Source organism: Nannospalax galili, unplaced genomic scaffold (assembly GCF_000622305.1).
Source record: "Nannospalax galili isolate Female #2095 unplaced genomic scaffold, S.galili_v1.0 scaffold346, whole genome shotgun sequence".
Taxonomy (NCBI): Eukaryota; Metazoa; Chordata; class Mammalia; order Rodentia; family Spalacidae; genus Nannospalax; species Nannospalax galili.
This window is the reverse complement of record NW_008357637.1, coordinates 1,922,024-1,943,839: the sequence shown is the minus strand read 5'-3', so window position 1 is coordinate 1,943,839 and position 21,816 is coordinate 1,922,024. Positions and strand designations below refer to the sequence as shown.

The 21,816-nt window shown below is 42.3% G+C and overlaps 2 protein-coding genes across 9 annotated transcripts in view; both read right to left on the bottom strand.

The window, feature by feature from the left end:
* Positions 1-1,881, bottom strand: part of Dlx1 (distal-less homeobox 1) — a 4,734-nt gene extending 2,853 nt beyond the window's left edge. Inside the window, exons 1-2 of the mRNA XM_008855265.1 lie at positions 1,026-1,881; positions 194-393 (exon numbers count right to left, since the gene is read on the bottom strand). Of these exons, the coding sequence (XP_008853487.1) occupies positions 194-393; positions 1,026-1,338 (513 nt within the window). The 5' untranslated portion in view covers positions 1,339-1,881. The remainder of the gene's footprint in view (positions 1-193; positions 394-1,025) is intronic.
* A 4,201-nt stretch (positions 1,882-6,082) lies between these two features.
* The window catches only part of Metap1d (methionyl aminopeptidase type 1D, mitochondrial), a 92,846-nt gene continuing 77,112 nt past the window's right edge, over positions 6,083-21,816 (bottom strand). For 5 of the 8 annotated variants that reach the window (XM_008855261.2, XM_029557284.1, XM_029557281.1 and 2 more), the window contains 7 exons: positions 20,656-20,804; positions 20,053-20,095; positions 16,304-16,467; positions 8,998-9,095; positions 7,607-7,654; positions 6,577-6,655; positions 6,083-6,446 (listed from right to left, as the gene is read on the bottom strand). In XM_008855261.2, the coding sequence (XP_008853483.1) occupies positions 6,368-6,446; positions 6,577-6,655; positions 7,607-7,654; positions 8,998-9,095; positions 16,304-16,467; positions 20,053-20,095; positions 20,656-20,804 (660 nt within the window). In that variant the 3' untranslated portion in view covers positions 6,083-6,367. Of the gene's footprint in view, positions 6,447-6,576; positions 6,656-7,606; positions 7,655-8,997; positions 9,096-10,614; positions 11,421-16,303; positions 16,468-20,052; positions 20,096-20,655; positions 20,805-21,013; positions 21,358-21,816 lie in introns of those variants that run through there. The other 3 variants (XM_029557287.1, XM_029557282.1, XM_029557283.1) reach the window with 3 other exon arrangements.

Below are 21,816 nucleotides of genomic sequence, written 5' to 3'. Positions count from 1 at the left end.
AGAGAGAGAGAGAAAGAGAGAGAGAGGGAGCCAGAGAGAGAGAGAGAGAGAGAGAGAGAGAGAGAGAGAGAGAGAGAGAGAGAATAAGAATGACACCAGGAACTGAGGCCCCAGAGGATAAGAAATGAAGCCTGGTGCTCTGGCCCAGCGCAGAAGCCTGCTGGGGGGAGCGGCAGCAGCAGCGGCGAGATACCTGAGTCTGTGTGAGTCCCAAGGAGGCTGCGAGCTCCGCCCTCTCAGGCAGAGCTAGGTACTGGGTTTGCTGAAACCTCCTGTTCAAAGCCTGCAACTGTAAACTGGAATAAATTGTCCTGGGTTTACGGATCTTTTTCCCCTTGCCATTAAAGCGCACTTCGCCGCCTTCCACCACCGTGCTCTTCTCAGAGTCCGCCCCTGGAGGGACAGAAACAGGTTCCGTAGTTAACGTCGGGGCTGCCTTTGGAGACACGAGAGTGAGTGGCTATGGATGGGTTGGCAGGGGCAGGACCCGGGAGAGAATGTGCAAGAAACCCTGAAAGACTGGGAAGGGTCCTTCAGAGTCCGAGGGCCAGTCACCGGCTGCTGAAGGCGGAATTGGGTCATTCCCAAGAGCGCAGCTATTGCCTTTGCAGGGAAAGTTTGCTATTTTTGCAGGCGGTAGTTGAGGTTTAATTACCCTTAATTGCATACATTGTTTATAGCGCTACGCAATAAATAATTACCGAGACTAATACGTGCACATGTGGGTTTCTGTTTTCCAGAAGGGCACTGCGTGCTCGGCGCACCGAGCGGCCCTGAGGCCCAGCCAGTGCCAGGAGACGCTCTCGGATTTATTCTTTGCCGGATAGTTGTAGGTTGGATGGACTTTTAATATTTTTTCTTTACAGTGACAAGGATCCATAGATTGATACCCGAAACCTCTTGCTTCTTCCGCGCATTCCCCACCCCCCTGCCCACCTCTCTCTATCCTTCTCTCTTGTCTTCTCTCCTCCCCTTCTCCCCCTCTTGCCCTTTCTCCTCTTCTTGTCCCTGGCTAGCGCACGTACCTGGGTCCTCCAGGCGGCTCTGCGCGAGGCTGGCGCTGCCGGGGTAGGACTGCACCGAACTGATGTAGGGGCTGGACGCGTGGCTGCTGACCGAGTTGACGTAGGGGTAGCCCAGCGGTCGGGAGAAGGATGAGGCCGAGCTGTAGGCACCGTCGGGCTGCGAATGGCCCGCCGAGTGTAAACAGTGCATGGAGTAGTGCCCGTGTGACATGGGAGAAGGAGACATTTGCTGGTTGGGCGGCCCAAACTCCATAAACACCGCCTTGCCCGACACGGGGCTGTTGAGACTTTCTGGCATGGTGGTCATGGTCATCTCTTCTCGCGGGGTCTGGGTGTGGGTCTTTCTCTCCTCTGCTTCCCTTTTGGGGGTCTCTATGTTTCTCAGGACAGGAAGGAACCCAATTTAAGAGGAACAGGGGTTTTCACTTTCCATTCATAAGAAAATGGAGTTTGTCTCTTTGAAAAGTCTAAGCATGATGCTGCCGAGCTCCCCAAACTCGGTTCAAAGCTTTGACTCAGCCAAGGTCATAAATATTCATGAGCTGGTGGAGCTGATTGGTCGGCTGTCTTGCATAATCACCGGGGATTGGTCCGAGACTCTCGGGCTCGGCTGGACTAGAGCGGTGGACGCGGCCGGGCCTTGGGGAGAGTCTGGTCCACACTTCCCGGCCGGGGCTCCTCTGCGGCAGAACGCGCGGTGCGGGACGCACAATGGGCTGCGGTTCCGCGCTGGGACCCCGGAGGCGCGCGACTCTTCAGTCTCCCGCCTCCCTCGCGCGCTTTCCCCCTAGAAACCAACCAGCGGCTCCCCGCGGTCGCCCTCCCCCTTACTGTCCCCACCCTTCGCCCGCCCCCAAAGCCAGGGACCCAGGACCACCTCCTGTCGCCGTCACCCAGTCCGGTGCTGAGCGCCTCTCCAGAGTCTGGCGCCGGGCCCTGGATCGCAGAATCGCGCACTGGGAGACCGCAAGCAGCCAGCGCTGCTCCAGAGCGTCCTGGGTCTAGCTCAGCGTCCTCCTGGCCGCACCTCCCAGGCCCAGGTCCTCTCGGCCACATCCCGGGAATAGGGGTTTGGGACCCACTGGCCCAACTCACTCAGTTGGCCGCCGCCCGGCCGCCGCCACCGCTCCCAGGGGCCTGCTCGCATCTCTCCAGGCCCAGCTGGCCACTCCAGCTCCGGGCTGCTCCCGTCTGATCAAAGCAGTGTGCGTGGAGAGCCAGGAACCCGCGCTTCTCCTCCCAGGAAAGGCGGCCGCACCTCCTCCCACCATCAACACACCCCCCGCCTTTCCCTCCCAACCTTCCTGCCTCCCCCTCCTCTCTCCACTCCTCTTGAGCTGTGCGCCCCGAGCTCAGTCGCCCCGAGGGCACGGCGCAGCGTGGAGCCCAGGGACCCGCAGGCTCAGGGCTGCTGGAGCCCCGCGGACGCCCACCAGGTGGTCATTTTCCGACCTCCTGGGGTTTGGCGAGAGGTTCCCGGGTTTTGGAATCCTGGAGGGTGGGGTCTGACACCGAAACCCTCAGCAAATTCAGACCTGTACTAGGCTCCAATATTTGTGTACAGACATATCTCTCTTTGTCGCCCACTTCCTCACCTCTAGTCGCCAAAGCTGGTGCCTCCCGGCCTGGTGGCAGGCAAAAAGCTGCTAAGGCGCCTTCTATCTTCTGAGGTCCTAGGTACTGAAAAGCGCACAAAAGGCCCCCTCGCCCCAACCCGCCACTAACCACACAGCCACCCCCTCTTCGCGTGGTGCAAACTACGCTGGTTGCTAGGGGCTGTTGGTCCCCATCCCGCCAGCCCCATGGTGAATCCCAAATTACTTTGTTAGGTAATTAGAAAGTGTTGATAATTATTTCTTTCATAATTTAGCGGTGTGACAGGGAACGGGGAAATGATCTTGTGAAAGTTCACACGTGCAGATGTATTAGTTACTGATTCATTTGATTAAATGGTAGTCTCAAGTGCTCAGATCCGCAGCTGAAGGCGCCCCATTAGCATAACACTGATGTTTAATTTTCATACGCATAATTAGCCATATATTTAACACTAATAGCAACATGCAGCCTTTCAGCGTTAAACAGCCGGGGATTTGATCTGGCCTGAGCTGAACCTTCACCGCCGCACCTTCCCCTGTCTGGAGAGCGCGGTGATCGCAGGACAGACCTCTGTAATCAAGCACATTTTGGCAGAGGGAACACCAATAAAAATGAACATTCAAAACAAATTACATCGGTGATGTCGTTACAGATATGAATACAGGGGAAACCACACTACACACACAGACACCACACACAGATCTCTCTCTCTCTCTCTCTCTCTCTCTCTCTCTCTCTCTCTCTCAACTTCTTCAGCAGCGGTTCCTGCCCACAGAATTCCTCTTCTTTAGTTTAAGGACATGATGCTGGGGGCAGAAATGTTTCAGGCAGTGTGTGGTTGGAGCAAAAGAGAAAAACAAAAGGAAAAAAAAAATCCAAATTCTCTAAACCAATAATGGGTTTGTCAACGCGTTAGATTTTTTTTCTTAATCACCGAACCACACAGTGAGGCTATGTAGCAACAACCAACTAATGACTCCACCACTAGACAACTCCCGAGCCACTGATTTCCCTGTTGCACTCGTGATTTTAATTGCTCCTTCTTAGCGCCTGTTTCCGGGTGTGGAGAACGGTCCTGTGCGCCCAGTACAGCCGCTCTGAAGCCGCCTGAGCCCCGGGTCTTTCACGCGCTCCTTGCGGGCCCTGCCCACGTAAGTGATCGCTGCGGCATGTGGGGGTCGAGGTGGGGACAGGGGAAGGCTAGACTGCTGTGTCCTGGAGCTCAGTGTGAGGCCCGAGGAAACCGGAACCTAAGAATTGCAGGGTGGGGGAAGGGGAGAGAGTCGAAAGTCTCCTAGGTGCTCATTCCTTCCACTCTTTGAAGGCGATGGGCGACTTTCGCGGAGCAGACCAGGCTGGCTCCGGGCGGGATAAAGCAAACACTCCTAGGCGGGATAAGGTTTCAGAGGCTGGCTTAATTTAGAATTGAAGTATGGGTAGGTGAGGGCGTCCACTCCAGAATTATTTCCTCACCTGAGGAAGCAGGTCTTGGGGAAATGCTGAGCTGGGGCCTCAGCTAGCTTCTCAAGTGAGATGTTATCTCTACTACTTTGTGAGCTCTGAGTGGATTTCTCCCACCACCCCAATTCTAAGGTGACACCTGTTCTAAAATGTTTAAATCTTTGTCTGTCCCAAGTAGTGAGGAAACCAGACCTCCTCCCTTCACCCCACCACCCACCCACACCAGTTGGTCCTGAGGGTTCTGGATTCTGAAGAGAACCTTACTGGTGTTTGCCTAGCTCCACTTGGTGGAATCCCTGCAGCTCTGGGTTAGGTTTCAAGTCAGTTCTGCCAATGAATCGGTGCGGTGAGGAAGCGGACTTGATGAGGCATTTGAAAAAAAATCTTAATCTGAGCTTCAAGGAATCTTACACAAAATTCGTTCTAATTCAAGTTTGTTTCCTACAGAGCTGTTGGGTATTGGCAGTATTGGATGATACATGCACATCTTTAGGTTAGTCACTTTAATAAATCAGATTATATATCTTTCCCATAAAGACCTCCACCTTACAATAATTGTCCCAGTGGTTGGTAAAATCCTGTGGTCCTAATAAAACTATCTTTTGGGGGGTCTCAGAGTAAACTGATCTGCAGATAAAGATACTACATACTAATCCGATCGCTCTAGGAAAGTGAAGTCATTCCTTGGCAAACATCTTCCACAGCCAGCTGGGCTCTCTTCATCCCTAGGGAATATGAGTTGTACTGTGACCACAGCCTCAGCCTATGGGCCTCTGCCTGGCTAATTTTGGAGCACCTCAAAAGTTTATCAGTTGATTTTATAAATCTTCATCACTTCCAGCTCTCAAACCAACTAGCTTCAGTATCACTCCAGCCAAAGTTGTAGCCTCTGGATGCAGAGAAACTGATCTGAAGGGTGAGGGGTCACAGAGCCCTGTGTTTAGGGAAAAGCTGGAACTTAGCACTTTTCCACCTCCTTCCCCAAAACTCAGGGTATCAGAAAAACAAGCTAGCTCCCCAAGGGCTGTCACTGACGCCATCAGTCCCAACAACTGCAGGACAAATCCATGGTGTCCTGACAACCCAAGCCGGGTTTGGAGTTTGGGCTATAGCAAAACAAGAGTACAAATAAGAATTAGCAAGGGCCACTGATCTAGACCCCCCCATACCTTCACTAGACCAGTTCCTAAAAAACAGGCCCAGAGGGAACTGGTTTCCTTTGAGGACTTAAGAGGCCCAGCCTCCTCTACTCTGGAGTGTGGTGTAAATGGATCCCCAAGAACAGGAAGGGAAAGAAGGCTCTGGGCAGGAATGGACTCCTGCTCCTGAAGAGGGTAGGAGCTGTGAGCAGACTGACCCAGAGTTCAAGAGCCCCCTCCAGATGGGGCCAACTAGGCCCTTGTCTCAAGTGTGGAGGGTGTCTCCTTTCTCTTGAGTCCTGGGAGGTCTCAGGAATACATGATGTGTGTGGTCCAGGGAGTACAGAGTGCAAATCCCAGATAACGGTCCTGAAGAGGTCAATTCAGAGACTAGTTACCCTGGTAAACGGCCAGGGTGGGGTTGCCGCTAGAACTAGTTCAAGATTTAGCAGCTAGGGTTGGGGTGGTTTCAAACATAACCTGGGGAGGAGGGGTGGCAACCCTGGTTGCTGATAAGGAGCCTGGGGTCAGGAAAGGCATTTATCTGGATTGCTAAAATCCTGCAGGATTGAGCACATGGTCCATAGCCAGGAAAACAATCGTGGTCAGTGCTTCACTGCTCATCTCGCCTTGGTTTTACCAAGATAAAGGGGAAAAGGCAGAGGGTGGGAGAAGGTGCTGGTCTCTGGAAGACCCTACGGGCTGGCCAATTTGAGATCTGGGGGTGGGGGAGGTTTAAAAAGTCCAGCCGGCAGGTCCTGTTCCTTCTTTTTGCACAGGTGTGTAAAAATTTTGGAGATTCAAAAATTAACGAGCTACCCTCTCCCCTTTATAACTGTCGGATATAAAGAACACACACAGTGGGTTTCAAAGGTTTTTTACTCAGGTAGAGTATGGACAGGGAATGGCAAAACACCTCCTCTGCCCAGGAAGGCGTCTGGCTCCTCTCCGATGGCTTTTCTGTGCTAGGCAGGAATAGTCTTTTGAAAGAGCAGGGCTTCAGACCTTAGTCCCCAGTGCCCAGTTCCCAGGGTTTTCTCGGAGACAGTCGGGTGTTCAGGTAGATTCGTATGAGGCCCAAGGTTCTTTTCTCAAAATTCTCCAGCAGAGTGTCAGCATTTAAGAAAAAAGGCACCAGGGCCACTCTCAGGCTTCCTGGGGCAGCTTGGTCAGGATCTCCGCGCCCCACGATGTGATGAGGACTGTGTGCTCAAACTGCGCAGACCTGAAATACAGGTCAAGTTAGGATGCTACACTCCCCCCGCCCCAACCCCCTCTCCACCCCGGCCCACTGCATGGGCTGCCCAACAGCCTCCCTTCCCCAACAATACAAAAACAACAGGGCAAGCAAACACCTTTGGTTGTCCAGGGAGACCACAGTCCACGCATCCTCCAGGACTTTAAATTCAGGGGACCCCTCGGTGATGATTGGCTCTGTAAGAGGAAATATTTATTGTAGTGATCTCATTAGATATTTGTTAAACACGCCGTTTATAATGAGAAAGAGAGGAAAGCAGAAAGACAGGAGAGAGGAAAGAGAGGGAGGGAGGGAGGGAGGGAGGGAGAGAAAGGAGACAGGCACAGAGAAAGGATTATAAAGAGGGGTCCCCCTCCCCTTGAGTGTTTCACCCAAGGGCTCATGTTGTCATCTTGCAAGGGCTGATAATTGATGCTGCTTACATAGTATACCACAAACGAAACAGTAGGAAGAGGAAATGCTGCAGCATTAAAAAAATGTTTGAAGTTGCCTGGTTCATAATTTTTTAGAGAAAGAAGGGCATTTTAATCAAGCCTTAATTAGGACCCTGTGGATAATAACCACCCAAACACCAGTCCCTCTTATAAATACCAGTCAGTTTTTAAAAATATTTGAATTTTTAAAACATGCTCAAAAATGTTCATTAATCAGCAAATAACAATTTTCTTATTTTACTCTAATTGCTTCTCCATTAAGTCCCACAGTCAGAACTATGAGGCCTTGGTGGCCCGAGGTGATTGGAATTTGGTGGTGACACCAATCATGCCATCAGCTAGGAATGGGCCGCCACAGAGCACATGCCACTTGCTGACAGGGAGCAATGGACTTAATCGTCTCTAGTTACTGGGTGTTAATGAAAAAACAAAACAAAACAAAAAAACAAACAGCACATTATGCCGGTAACAGAATTAGAGGTTGGATGGCTGCCGTCTCCTAAATGTGTCGGTAAGTATCTGATTTAGGAAGACGGGGTTGGAGGATATTATTTAATCACATTTACTATGCATCCGAATTATTTCATTATGCTGATTGGCTTTATTAGTCCTTTGCAGGACTGCAGGCCTAGGCAAGGACCACAGTTTCCACTCAGGAGCCCCAGCTCTCCAAAGAGGAGCCCCAGCATTTACCTATGGTGAACACCATGCCCTCCTCCATGGGCAGATCATTGTCATTTGCTGCAAAACAAACACAGGGAGGCATGAGAAGAGGGACAAAGAGGAAGAAACACATGGGGCCGGGTGGGGGGGTGGACTGTTTTAAAAAAAACATGGTTTGGCTTTTAGAAAAGGTAGAGGGTTCTAGACACCTGAGTGATCCCACAAGGTAAAACCCAGAGTTTGTGGGGGGTGGGGGCTCACAGTATCTACGTCCCAAGGCCATGCCCACTAGCAGTTGCCAAGGCCTGGCAGGGGCAGCCTGGGTGTTTCAGACATGGGTAGGGTTCCCTCTCTGATATTCCCCAGGTTCCCTCTGCTATGTGTCCTAGTCTTTCTGGGTCTCCCCAACCCCCAAAGGAAAGAAGTTTGGAGGAAGATGCCAAAGGACAGCACCTCAGATGAAGGTTGGAGCAGGAGGCAAGGGCTCCATCCTCAACTCCAGGCATTGGCATTGGAGAGGCACAGGGTGAGAGGTCCTTTCTAACCCTGACTTAGGCTCTCCTGAGCTATCTCAGGTGGGGCTCTTTGGTTCAAAGAGGTTCTGTCCTGTGGCTCTCCAGGGATCCTATGGAGGTGGGTTCCAATTTGTAGTTCTTCCAGGGACCAGACCTACCCCAAGCACACAGGGCAAGGCCCAGGAGTAACTTTCTGCTAGTCCTTGTCCAAATGTGCACCCCCTCGGGGCTCCATCAAACAGCTGCTTCCTACCTTAACCCAAATCTTCCCACCCCTTCTGGCTGCAGTTACATTCTCCCTGTAGGATGCTCACCCAGGCAGTGAAAAATGGGATTCTGGGGAAGGAACACAAGGGTGGGCATAATCTAGAAATCACTAAAGAGTACATGCTGCTAAATACATCAGCTGTCAACGCTGTGTAGGATGTAATGAAGTTTAACCACAACAGTCAGCGGTTAGAAAAGGGGGTAGAGAAAGAAAAACAGAAAACAGTCATATGTACATGCTGCTGGGACATTGATGCAGTGGTGTTTTGTTTTCGGTAACTTTTTCTAGACAATTATCCCTTGGGCCTTCCAGCCATGCATCCTTTAGAAGACCAAAAGCAAAATAAACTTTATTTGAGGAAAGTGCTGAGCTGTAATCTAACAGCAGAGTAGTGTACTGGTTCAATTAAGTAGATAATCTCACACAGACATATATACATACTCATTCTTTCTCTCTGTCTGTCTCTTCTCTCTCATACACATACATCCAGAGGGAGAGAGAGAGAGAGAGAGAGAGAGAGAGAGAGAGAGAGAGAGAGAGAGAATATGGATTCAAAAAGGAAGAATTTAGAGCAAAACTCCCTTATCCTGATGTCCCTCAATAAGCAGCTTCCAAATTAACTTTCTTAACTTTCTTACCATGATGCCATATTTCTGGATGTCCATGAAAGTAAGATCCTATTCCATGCCCCACGAAATGTGGACAGACTTGCAAACCATTCTGCTGAGTTATTTGGCTTTAAAAGTGACCAAAAGATATTTAACTAAATTAGATGTTTTGATGCATATTAAGATAAAAATAAAATCACTTAAAATATTTTCTGAAAAAGAAAAAAATCAGTTCTATTTAGAGTCTGAAGACAGCATTAATCTTTTCTTTATTCTGGGACAATTTCAGTGTTGGCTGATACTTGTTAACAACTCCCTTTGTGAAGAGAGAGGATAGGTGTAGAAGCAGTTTGAGTTATTTACCTGAGCACAACATTCAACAGAGGTCATTTTTGGACCAGAAGTGAATATGCATATACAAATGCAGACTGATATACATAAGGAATATATATGTAATGCAGGCCACAAAAACTTACCTGATTTTGTTGGCTTTATGGGTAAATCATTGTACAATTACTACTGATTGTACACTAAACAAATTATAATCTACAAATATGACTTTCCACTTTCATGATTTAATTTACACTGATCTATTTAGAATGTCAAACATTTTATTTTAAAAATATTTTATTTATTATTTTTATTTTATGTGTTATGAGTGTATTGCTTGCATGTTTGTAGATGTACCCGTGTCATGCAATGCCCAAGGAGGTCAGAAGAGGGTGTCAGATTCCCTGGAACTAGAGTTACAAACAGTTGTTAGCTGCCATGTGGGTGCTAGGATCTGAACCCAGGTCTTCTGCAAGAACAGCCAGTGCTCTTAACTGATAAGCCATTTCTCCAGTCCCTACAATGTTAAACATTTTATAAACACACACAAAAGATTGTCTGTTTTGTTCATTTTCTTGAAACACTTCAAAAATAGATGATTGCTTTAGGGTTCTACTTAAGACAACCATCATTAGCAAAATTCAGAAAAGATTATTTTAATTACTGATATTTGGGAGAAATTAGTATTGGCTATATTTGATGCTTCATTAATTGTTTTTAGATGCAACTGTTTCTGGTTCTGTCTCTTATCAATGAAACCTAGCACATAGAATCTAACCATAAAATCTTTACCTGCAAGGATGAAAAGGTTTATTGTTGAGATCAGATGAATATGGCTATTTCTGGGAGCACCAGACTGTTTTACATAAAAAAACATATATACTACCAATGATTTATATTTTCTTGCAGACAAAGGGCATGAGACCCCAAACCCTACCCATAAAAATGGAAACGTATTTCTAGAACAATGGCTGCAATCTTAACAAATCCAAACATTTTAGCTCAAATTCATCTCTACTAGACTCTAGGTTTAATTTCACATGAACCCTTTTAGCTAGCATCTTTAAGAACATTCACATCCATATACACTTTTTTTTTTTCTTTTTTTTTTTGTCTTTTTGAGACAGGTTCTCCCTGTAGCCCCAGTTGGCCTTGAACTCACAGAGATCCACCTGCCTGTTTCCCTAGTGCTGGGACTAAAGGCATGTGTCACCATGCCTGGCTCACTTTTTTTTTTTTTCATTTTTTTGAACATAGTCTCACTTTGCAGGCCAGGCTAGCCTTGAACTCATGATCTTCCTGCCTATGCATCCTGAGTGCTGGGATTATAGGCAAGTGTCATCGTGCCCAATTTCACTTTTAAAAACTTTTTTTGAGTACTCCCAGATTCGTAAGATTTCACTTGGACAAGGATGTCCCTGTAACCAGCACGTGCAGCTTCTCAGTGAAATTTAATTTTGATGTAACGGATAGGATAGAAATAGGTGAACTGTGTAAGTGCTAAGGAAAGGAACGAGCCAAAGTTTTCATCTCTTAAGCTGTGCTTTATAGCCATGACTATTTTGTAGGACTTTGTATTTTGGAAAGGAGGTATGATATCTTTTCCAAGGTGTTTCTACTTGTTCCACACAATTTCTGAGAAAAAACAAAACAAAACAAAACAAAACAAAAACAAACAGGATGGAGCATGGATAGAGGGTGGAAGAGAGATGACTAAATAACTCATTACAGTTTAGTTTTTTTTTTTTATTTTAAGAATGGGTTCTTCCTAAACCTATAAATTACGTTAGTTCAGTCTCAACAAACCACAATTATTTGAAAAGCATCTAATATAAAGTATTCTAGTATTTTCTTTAAAAACAACTAGATTTTTTTTTAAAAGACCCAACTGATTGGCAGCCTTCACAGCTACATCTTAAATGTGTCTTACAATGGCAATCTTCATTTTAATTTCCAATGAGAGGAGAGGAAGAAAGCACACTCTGAAAACCCTCTGGATTCCCCCCCCATCATACCTCTCATTCCTCCTCAAAAAAGAAGCTGTGCAATTACTAAATAACTGATGATATTTGAGGGCATTCTCCCGCCACAGTTTGCTCTCTGGGTCCTGGTGGAACTTCTGGCTACAGGAGTATCACAAATGTTAGAGGATTTCACAGCTGGGGGAAGGGAAGAGAACTGACAAATTTCTCTTAGTTCCTTGGTTGAACATTAAGCTAAGAATGTACTTTCTGTCTGTTTTGGATTGGTGGTCTTCAACATATGCTTAAATGAGATAGAATTTCGTTAATGTGCTCAATTGTGGTTTAAAAAACATGCTATTTCAACTATTTTGTAATACATGGTGAGCATAGACTATTAACCTGGTTGTAGGGTTTAAATCTGGTTTCACAAAGATAAAGTGATTTGGGGTATCAATTTCTACTCTTCCAATAGGTAAGCAAGTGTTGGTCACCTTAACGTGGCATGGGAAGGTGGAGTGTGCATCTGCCTCTTGACCAAGATGTTAGGGAGAAACCAGAACAGAGAGGCAGGCAGGCACTAAGTGAGGCAACTGCTCCCCAACACCAGCCCACTGCAGGACCATTGGCTGTCTCTGAGCACAAGCGTTTTCTTGCCCTAAACATTTCACAGACAAAACCTTTTTTTGTTGTTGTTGCTGAAATCTGCTGAAAAGAACTCTCCTATTAGCTCTTCCGTTCTAGTTTTCTCTAACTAAAAATCCTTTATGACACATATTCATGAGCCTAGCACAGTTATGATTCCAAGCCTTTCCAATGGAATGCTAAGGGAAAGAAGATGTATAGAGCTAGTTTATGAACTTACTTTTCAAATATACTGGATCATTACAGCTCATATTTCAATTACAGTTCATACTTGGAAGAGAAATTTCTTTTAAGGAGTTTCCTGTGACCATTTTCTTCAGTTTTATTCTTTCATGAAGCAGTGAGATGCCACTGAAGTGTTGTCTTAAATAAATAAAACTTCTTAACAAATTTCAAGTACTTCATATGACTAAAAGTGGATTCCCCAAGAGGGCAGAGGCGCACCATGTTTAAGTACATGATCTTAAAAGGAAATAAAAATGCACGTGGAATAGTCTTATTATCATTTTCACATGAATCCTGTGAACACCACTCATCTCCAAAGGGTTATATCTCTTACTACAGGAGGATTCTCAAAAGGCACCTAATTTGATAAGTTATAGAATTTTACTTCAATCTTTCTAGGTTTTTAATCCAAGTAGTAGTTTTTGAATGAAGGAATGCATAAAGCCAGGGATTCCCTCTAATGACAGGAACGTTTAAGTACAATTAGTAATATTTTTGAAAGCCAACAACTATTTTCTAAAAGAGTGGTACTTTTTTTTTGTTTTGTTTTGTTTCAAGCTGGATCACAAATTACTGTATTTTTCTTACAATAGTGCTGAACTTTTATTTGAGGTTTTCTGTTTCTGAAAAGCAGACATGATGGATTGAAATAAAAGATAATTTATTGCAATGCTTACTTTCATGTGCAGAGAGAAGCAGTGTAATTGTAATTTACAGTAGCTGTCAAGAAAAATCCATCACAGATGACATTAAAATGACTTATTTTGCCTGAGCCACTTATTGTTTAAATGTGCATAATCTAATAGAAAGAGATTATTTTTTAAAAATCTGCTTTATATTGTTCTAAATTAATATCAAAACATATACTTATGAATTAAACATTAAAAACCCATTTATTGATACTTTCATCATGACATTTACAACTATGAGTTTAAATTTTGGAGTGAACTGTCACACACTGGTGAAACATGCAGATTATTATGGTGTACTTTCAAATTATTCTCACACATGTGGATAATGCAAAGATGATTATGAAGAACCAGTTTAGAGATATCTTAAAGCAAATGGAAGTGGAAAGTGGGTACAGCCACACCAAGACCTAGAGCTCACTGGGCATCGCTCATGAAGCCAGAGAGCACGGGAATCTGTCTTCATGGGGTCCTTTTAGCTGACACTTCCTTAGAGGCACTTTCCTATCCTTCAGGACTGGAAGGAAAATTTCAGAATTTCCTGTAGTGAGCTCAAGGGTTGGGGTAACAGAATCAGAATGCAAGATGCCTAGATGTTCTGTTCAGAGTGTATGGGTCAGAGGGAGGCTATGCAGATGGTGACTGTCTTAAAATAAATGAGACTGAGTTGAAAGATGTTTGTAAACCTTTGGTGTGTAAAGATTTCAAGTACTTTTGGCTCAAAGGTGGATCTCATTTGTTTATTTACTCCGTAAAGATTTTTCCTGAATAAGAAAGGCGAAATAATAGGTGTCCAGAAATACTGCTTTAACACATCAGAACAAACATTTGTTAGACTCAGGGCCAGTTTCCTCGCCAGCGGCAGACATAAGCCATCTAAATAATGAAATGCATTAGAGTAAGAGTAAAAAGTTCATTGTCTGTTATTTTCCACATAGTTTTGTATGTGCAGTTGTTGGGGCTGATCTGGTTTTCAAAGGAGCCTGTTCATGCAAATTCATACTCTGCAAAAACTGACCTTTGCATCCAGATAGCTAAAATCCAATGTCACTTTCAATTCTACTCTTCTGCTGCTTTTTTATGTAGCTGGAATTAATGTAGTGAATATGTAATGAAATGCATTATCCTGCATGGAGATTTATCAGATTCTCCCACTGAATGCTGTGCTCTTCTAGTGCTAGCTGGAGTTCACCTGCATGTTGGTGTGGCGTGTGGCTCTTTTTTGTAAAGAGTTAAGTCGTATACAAAAAAAGGGAACAAAGGTCAGCACCCAGCCACCACTTGAATGTGAGATTTTTCTTTTTATTCCCCTTGATGTATACTAGGCTCTGTGTTATTAGTCTTAATGATGGAAAATTGTAGTGTTGATACAAATCTTTTTTTCAAAGTAGTAGGCGGGAGCTCCATTTGTTAGTAAGTTTTTTTTGTGACTAAAAGCCACGGACAGTACATTTATGTAGCAGTAAAAGGCCTAGATGCTCTTTCCATAGCAGAGCTAATTATTCCTACTGTGACCTTACTGATCTAGCCTGTTCCTGGTACATCTCATCTGCACGCCTGTTCCTCTGTGTAGATGGTGTCAGAGAATATGAAAAACCCTATAATGAAACCATTTTCATGATGGAGAAAGGCTACTGGAGTTGCACTTGCTACAAAGAGGCTCAATTATATGAGTAATTGTGATAATTTTCTACATTCATAGCCTTCAATGGGGAAAAAAGAATGAGAGCCACAAAGGAAAATTACTTTAACAAGAAAGTACAGAGAGTAAAAATGGAAGAAGAGACAAAAAGGGGAAAAAATAACCAGAAAAAAAGTTTAAAAAATAGATCTGGAGGGAGGAATAGCGAGACAGGGCGAACAACAGAAATGCTCAAAAGCCCATGTGCAGCTGTGTTGCACAATTAAATTGAATTTTTTTTCTGCAGTTGATGAATGTGACTACTGCAAATGTGCCTCTGCAGTTAGCTATCATTTGTTGTTCCGTGACAGGAAAAGGATAATTACCTCTCAGAGAGAATCAAAGGCTGACATGCCCTTTAGACACAGCCATGAATGCAGAGCTCCATAGAATGCCTGAATAAGAATCTAGTGTTCTCTGCCCCCTTCTACTGAAGAATAAATTTTGTTAAAATGCAAGAGCACCACCAGCAAATTTGTTGAACCCTAGGTGTTCAAAAATATGAGGTGCATCTATCGACTCATCCCATTTGCAAAAATAAAACTGCATTTTGAATTCGTTTCTATTATATTCATGGACAGTAAGATAGTGAGATATGCATTAAATTTCTTTTCCCAGTAGGGGTCTGATTCAACATTTCCTATGAAAGAACAGAGAGACACTATCCTTTTTTCCCAGGCTAGTTAGCCTATAATTTAAAACTGTCAAAAACACAATTTTGTTCAAAGTCTTCAATAAAAGCTTCTCAGATATAACCCAAAGAGATTTTACTAAAGTTTGATTCAGACACTGTTACAATATTTTTAAAGCCATAAATACATTTAACTGATATTTTACTGCCTTTTTTCTTAAAGTATTTGAAGGCGTATGCAGAAAAAAAGGCAGCGTCTTTTCAAGGTGACTAGGCTTCCATCCTTTGGGCAAACGGGAAGTATTCAATGGCTCATATTAATGAGAACAGTACTTTCAAGGGAGGTGATGTGATCATCTTTAACAAAATGTGTTGCTCTAAATGAAAACACATATTCTGCATGTCTATATCAAAACATTTAGGGCAAAAAAAAATCTGAAAGTGGGAAACAGATTACAAAGAAAAGTCTTGAATACAGAAAATACACATACACTCAAAAGGCAAGCACAGGATACCGTGTGGAAAATAAACAATGGTTTACAGGAAAAATGAACCAGACAAAAAGGGACAGAAGGACCAGCCTTTCAGGCTACTTGCTAATCTGCTAACTTGAAAAGTAAGGCTGCATTGAGCTCACACTTCTGATCTTTGTACCTCAGGAATATATTTCACTGTGCTCCTTTATAAAATTGAGCTTTTTTCTTTTTTTTTTCACAATCTGAGGGCTGGGTGCTCAGCCTTTTTCTTACGCACCTTCTTCCATATTTGGTGGGATTTTGAGTAAAGGAACATTATAGACCAGTATGTCAAGCTAAAACAAAAGCAGCCACATAAACATTGCTCACTGCTCCAATAAGTTTCTTTGCTGATCCTGGTCAAATTCACTTTTTTTTTTTAAACCATTTTTTTTTTTTTTAACCACCGGAAAAAATTTTGCCGCTTGGCGGTTACAATACATTTTCACGCATCCTGGTCAAATTCACTTTTTTTTTTTAAACCATTTTTTTTTTTTTTCAACCCAGGGAACAATATTGCAGCCTGGCAGTTCACATACTGATATCAGACTGAAATGATGGTCCTGAATCATAAAACATGTCATCAACTTTATACCAAGCCACCAATAACCTTTGTACCATTTGCCAACCCTCCCTTTACTTGTCAGTACAAGGCTTACCTGATTGTGTTTCCAATTACAGAGAAGGGAGCCCCAGCTCCGCAGGCTGCAATTGCTTCATCTCTACACCTCCTGGCAACCGCCACTAACTTTTTACCACATTCATCCACATTGCCCACCAAAAATGTTTCAGAGGTGTCTCCATGGTAGCCATTGTAATAGACCTAAATACAGGTACAAAATTTAAAGTATGTCGTTGTTTGGAATTCTATTCTCCTAAAGTATATGTAGTATTCATTTATGCAAATTCATTACCTTTTCAGAATGACTCTCAAGTTTGCATATTTTTTTAAACAGGAAAAAAATACCAACTTTACAGAAATTTAAAAGATGAACCCATGCAATGCTACATGCAGAATCTAAAAACAAACAAATGACCAGCAGGGCTATTTCAGCATTAGGATTAGTAACACTACTGTGCCTTTCTGATTCCTCCTTTTATCAAAACTATACATAGAAAAATTAGTTACCAGATACATTGACCTACAATTCCCACAGTAGGTTTAGAAAATTATGTCTTTAGCATAGTAAAAAGTGTCCTCAGTGTCATGAAGATTTACAGGATCTTTTATTTACCAGCTCTATACTTGGAAGTGATCCATAATGACAAGAGAAATAAAATAGACATGCTAGCATTGTAATGGCTGGAAGGAGAATTCTGTGCCAAAAACCAAAGTGGCTCAATACAGGAGTGAAATACATTACAGAAAAATTCTGTGTCTAGAAATGAAACTTAATCAAATGTTCCAGATAGCAAAATGATAACAGAAAACACTGTGTAGATTTTTAAAGAATTAGAACATGTCAGAACAAGCTTAGGGGTAAAATTACAGGCAACATAATTCTATCAGTCTTCAGTGATTTGGAAGCCCCATATGATCTTGAATGACATAAGGTTCATTATGAAAAATCAGTGAGTAGCAAACATTATAATAAATATGGCAGAAGGCAGAGGAGACTGGATGAGCATTGATCCTTAGAGGTAATATGGTATTTACTATTTTGCAGAAATTTGTCCTATCTAATTATTTTCACAGTTCTCTTTTCCTAAGGTACAACACAGAGACTCTTAGGAGAAAAGCTATTTATCTAAGTTTTCTGTCTGATTTAATATCTTACATCTGAATACTTTCATACGTTTAAAAAACTGTTCCCATATATATCCTGTGAAAAAAGCAAGAAAAATCTTATAAAGGTCTTCAGTTTTCAAGTCAGGAAACTGAGGCACAGACAAGCAACTTGTCTGGGGTCGGTGGTAGAATACAGAGGTGAACCCAGATTAATCTGATGGATTGTTGGCCTCTGATCAAGTGTTTTTACTATAAAATGTTTTACTATAAGTGTTTTCATATAAAATCATCTTAATTCTTGTGCAATTGAGCAGTGCCTTATAATTAATCCCAATTTATAGTCCTTTGTATGAACACATAAGTTTTTATATACAAGAATATAAAATTTGCTAATATGAGTAATTGTTCAAGAAAATTTGTAACAATGTTTTTAAGTAAAATGTATTATTTGAATTCATTTACTTGTTTCATATTTCTTTAAAACTTTAAATTATTACACCCATTTTATTTTGTGTGTCTATATATGTGGATGTACATGTACCATGACATGCATGTGAAGGTTAGAGGACAACTTCCAAGAGTTGGTTCTCTCCTTCCACTGTGTGGGTCCCAGGGATTGAACTCAAGTTATCAGGCCTGGTGGCAAGCTCCTTTACTTGCTGAGCTATCTCACTACCCCTATTTCAGATTACTTTTTCACTAGCTTTTAGAATAATTACTTGAAAGATTCAATATATTAGGAACACAATGTGTGAGTGTGTGTGTGTGTGTGTGTGTGTGTGAGAGAGAGAGAGAGAGAGAGAGAGAGAGAGAGGGAGAGAGAGATTGGGATTGAAACCAGGGTCTTGTGCATTCTTTGTAGGAATATAATACTTGTGAAAGTTGGAGGCAGTCATCTAGTTTGTCCTCATAAAGTAGTCTTGTCTTAGACTTCATTTAACAAGCATATTAATTGAGCAACTACTATAAACATCACAGTGTCATTAAAAAAATAACTTTCAAGAAAAAAAGTACCCCATTTTCTCATGATACATACTAGGCAAAAAGAACTATAAAATGTCATGGGTACTTTCAGATAAAAACATAGGAACTAGAAAGAGTCCTTCAGTTCATAGAATATTTCATAAGAAATATAATTTTTGATATTGACCTATATGTCTCTTAGATTCCTTCACATTTCTAGACACTTGAAAGTATTTCAAATGAGTTTAAGAATTGTTGGAATAATTTAAAATTTAAAAATGAAGTTTTTATTAAAAGTCTTTAGGAAACTCAGAAAGGAATAATGCGTTCTCTCAGGACATATTGGAAACGTGGAAGAACATGCCACTTTCATTCAAGCAAGGTATTTTATTAGCAGGTGATTAGGCGAGGCAATAAGTGTGAAACCCTAAAATCAGGTTCAATCCAAAATAAAAGTACATCAGGAGAAAGACTTTATTTCAGGTGCACTTCTCAAAACACCTCCTACATGATTCTGAGTTGGAAAGATGCCAACAGGATATGTTGAGCAAATGCTTAAGCATTCCAAGTAGGACAAAATGATACAGGAAGTAAAATGAGCCAGAAACGAATTGTTGGCTATATCTTTGCACGAATTGATACAAAGGAAAAGGCTGAATTAATTTAAATGACTAAAAATCTGACTGAATTCAACTATTGGTTGCCTATTTCCATCTCATTCCCACTCTTCCCTAAGTTTCAGTCTGTATATAAAATAACTGTTATTAAAAATATTTCCTCACTAACAGGGATCCCTTGAATGATGTCCCTCTTGAAGAGTCCTCATCAGATGTTTACATTTTATTTATCTGAAATTTACTTATTAATCATAGAGGTACAGATTTTATTTATGATCTGCATAATCCAAAAGGTACCATTATAAATAATTTTTGATAAAATGAGCATAAATAATCCAAGTCTGAGAATCGCGAAAAACTAAGGAAATCAGAAATGGTTACAGTTTGTAGAATGTGAAGGCCCTAAACTAAATCACTTGGGCTTGTTATTTAAAAGAATGGCCATTAACCATTTAGTGAAAACTTAAGTTCAGAGAGAAAAACCATTCTGCTTGTGTGCTTTGAGCTCAAGACTCTATACCAGAAATGGAACACAATGTTACCTTCAGGGATTTTTAATAAATCTAGGGAACACTGCTAGCAAAAGAGTTGCTGTCCAAATAGACTGACACACAGGCCAATGTAGCCCCTAATGACAGAGTAAGATAATGACAGGCCCCACTCAAAATCAGCAGGAAGAGGAAGATCAATCTTGGCAGAGTGAAGGAAAAATGCTGGCTTTCTTCATGTTAGCTCATCTCATACATATCTAGCTGCAGCAGCTGCCTGGGCCGTGGTGCTCTGCATTAACTACACAGTGGATCAATAACAATTACACCTTCTCAAAAACATGACACATAGCAGGATTGGGTTGACATTTCACTTAGGCCAACATTGATCTCAGTGCATCTGATTCCAGTCCTAAATTCAAGTCAGGCCTGGGTTTACTTGGAATAAACACGGAGTTAAAGACAAAAAAGGAAACCAGCTGCTTGCGTCCAGGGCTGGAAGTAAACAGCACTTCCCCCAGCACAGTTCCCATTTCCAATCCACTCTCCTTCCTGTTGCTAAGAGCAATTCTGAAGTTGATCAAAGATGGTTTTTTATATGATTTACTCACCGTGACATCAATGTTGATAATATCTCCATCCCGAAGAGGTCGACTGAAACATAAACAGAGAAAAAATGGCGATAGACAGACCTCAATAAAAGAAGTGTAAAAATAAATGCCTAACGACTACTACTGAAAACGCAGAACTGCAGTGGCAATTTCAAGTGAAGGAAGAATGAAGGGAATAACTAGATCTGACCTTTATCTTTTGCTAGTCACATCACATTTGATAAGAGATACATGAGACAGACACTGCTGGTTTAAAATGTATTTTTTTAAAAGATATACTGGCTAGTTAAGTCTGTAAATGGCCAAAACAATAGCTGACAACAAAAATCTGTCTCCTAATATTACCATATGGCAAAACTGGAAGATAAAATAGGTAATAGACAGCTATTTTTTGTAGCTCACATACTGTCTTAGGAAACATCAAATGGTGGTGTTACATTTGTTTAGAAGCAAAAAACTTCAAAATTTTTGTTTTACCATAATCAGCTTCACAAATGCACAGGTGGGTTTCAATTGAACTATGGTATCTTTCATTATTTGCTGTGGATCTTAGTTTCATGTTTTAGTTTCTAAAGGAAAAATATGCTATGGAAAAATGAATACCTGTCAGGAATACCATGACAGAGCACGTTGTTTACAGAGGTACAGACAGATTTTGGAAAGCGTCCATAGCCTAGAGGTGAGGGATAGGCATTATGACTGATGATTTCATGATGAACGAGAGCATCTATCTCTTCAGTTGTCATGTCAACCTGAAATAGCAAATAAAGAAATTGTGCAGTGACACTGAAGACATTTCCTGTATTTATCGACTATGCCTACAACAACAGCACTTCCAATGTGTGACTGTATAAAGTCACCATGACAAACTTATGGTATATTTTAATTATTCATGATTATTGCTACCATCCTCAACTGTGCTTTTTTGATGATCATTTAGTTAGATGATGGTGTTTTATACCATGGGAAAGAGAATCCTCCAAATCATTTGTGAGTCATTAAATGATATGATTCTCCAACATTACGGCCTTCAGCAGTTCCTTCTTCTTCCCCAATGGTCAGAGACCTGACTAATAAAGCATATAAATAAATGAGCAAAAGGAACAGGGTGTAGAGGAGACTGGAAGGAAATAGTTACATGTACCTTCTTATTTCACTGAAACACTGCACCGGTGAATTTTGCAGCAAAGGTGGGGAGACGATGGGCCATCATTTTAAAAACACAGTCTGATTATTTATTTATATTTTATTTTAGGTGTATGAGTATATTGTCTGCATGTATGTCGTGCAATGCCCACAGAGATCAGAAGAGGGTGTCAAATTTCCCTGGACCTGGAACTGGAGTTATAGATGGTTGTTAGCCACCATGTGGGTGCTGGGAAGTGAACCTAGGTCCTCTGCAAGACTAGCTAGTGCTCTTAACCATTGAGCCATCTTTCCAGCCCTCAGCCAGATACATTTTTTCAAAGATTTTATTCTCACTAATCTTGACTTCGTTCATGCCTAAATAAATAATTGTTTTATGGCTCCCTTACTAGAAAGTACCCAATTGTTCTCGAACAAAGAAAACTGAGATGGAGGGGTTTTGCAGTGCTGGGGATTGATCCCAGGGTCTCACATGAGCTAGGCAAGCATGTTAATGCTGAGCTTCACCCCAGTCCCTGAAAATGAGTTTTATAAGCACAAGAAGACTATCTTCCTGAGATCATAAATAAATCACAAACGAAATTCTGTAACAAAGTAAAATCTTATCCTAGAAGTTAA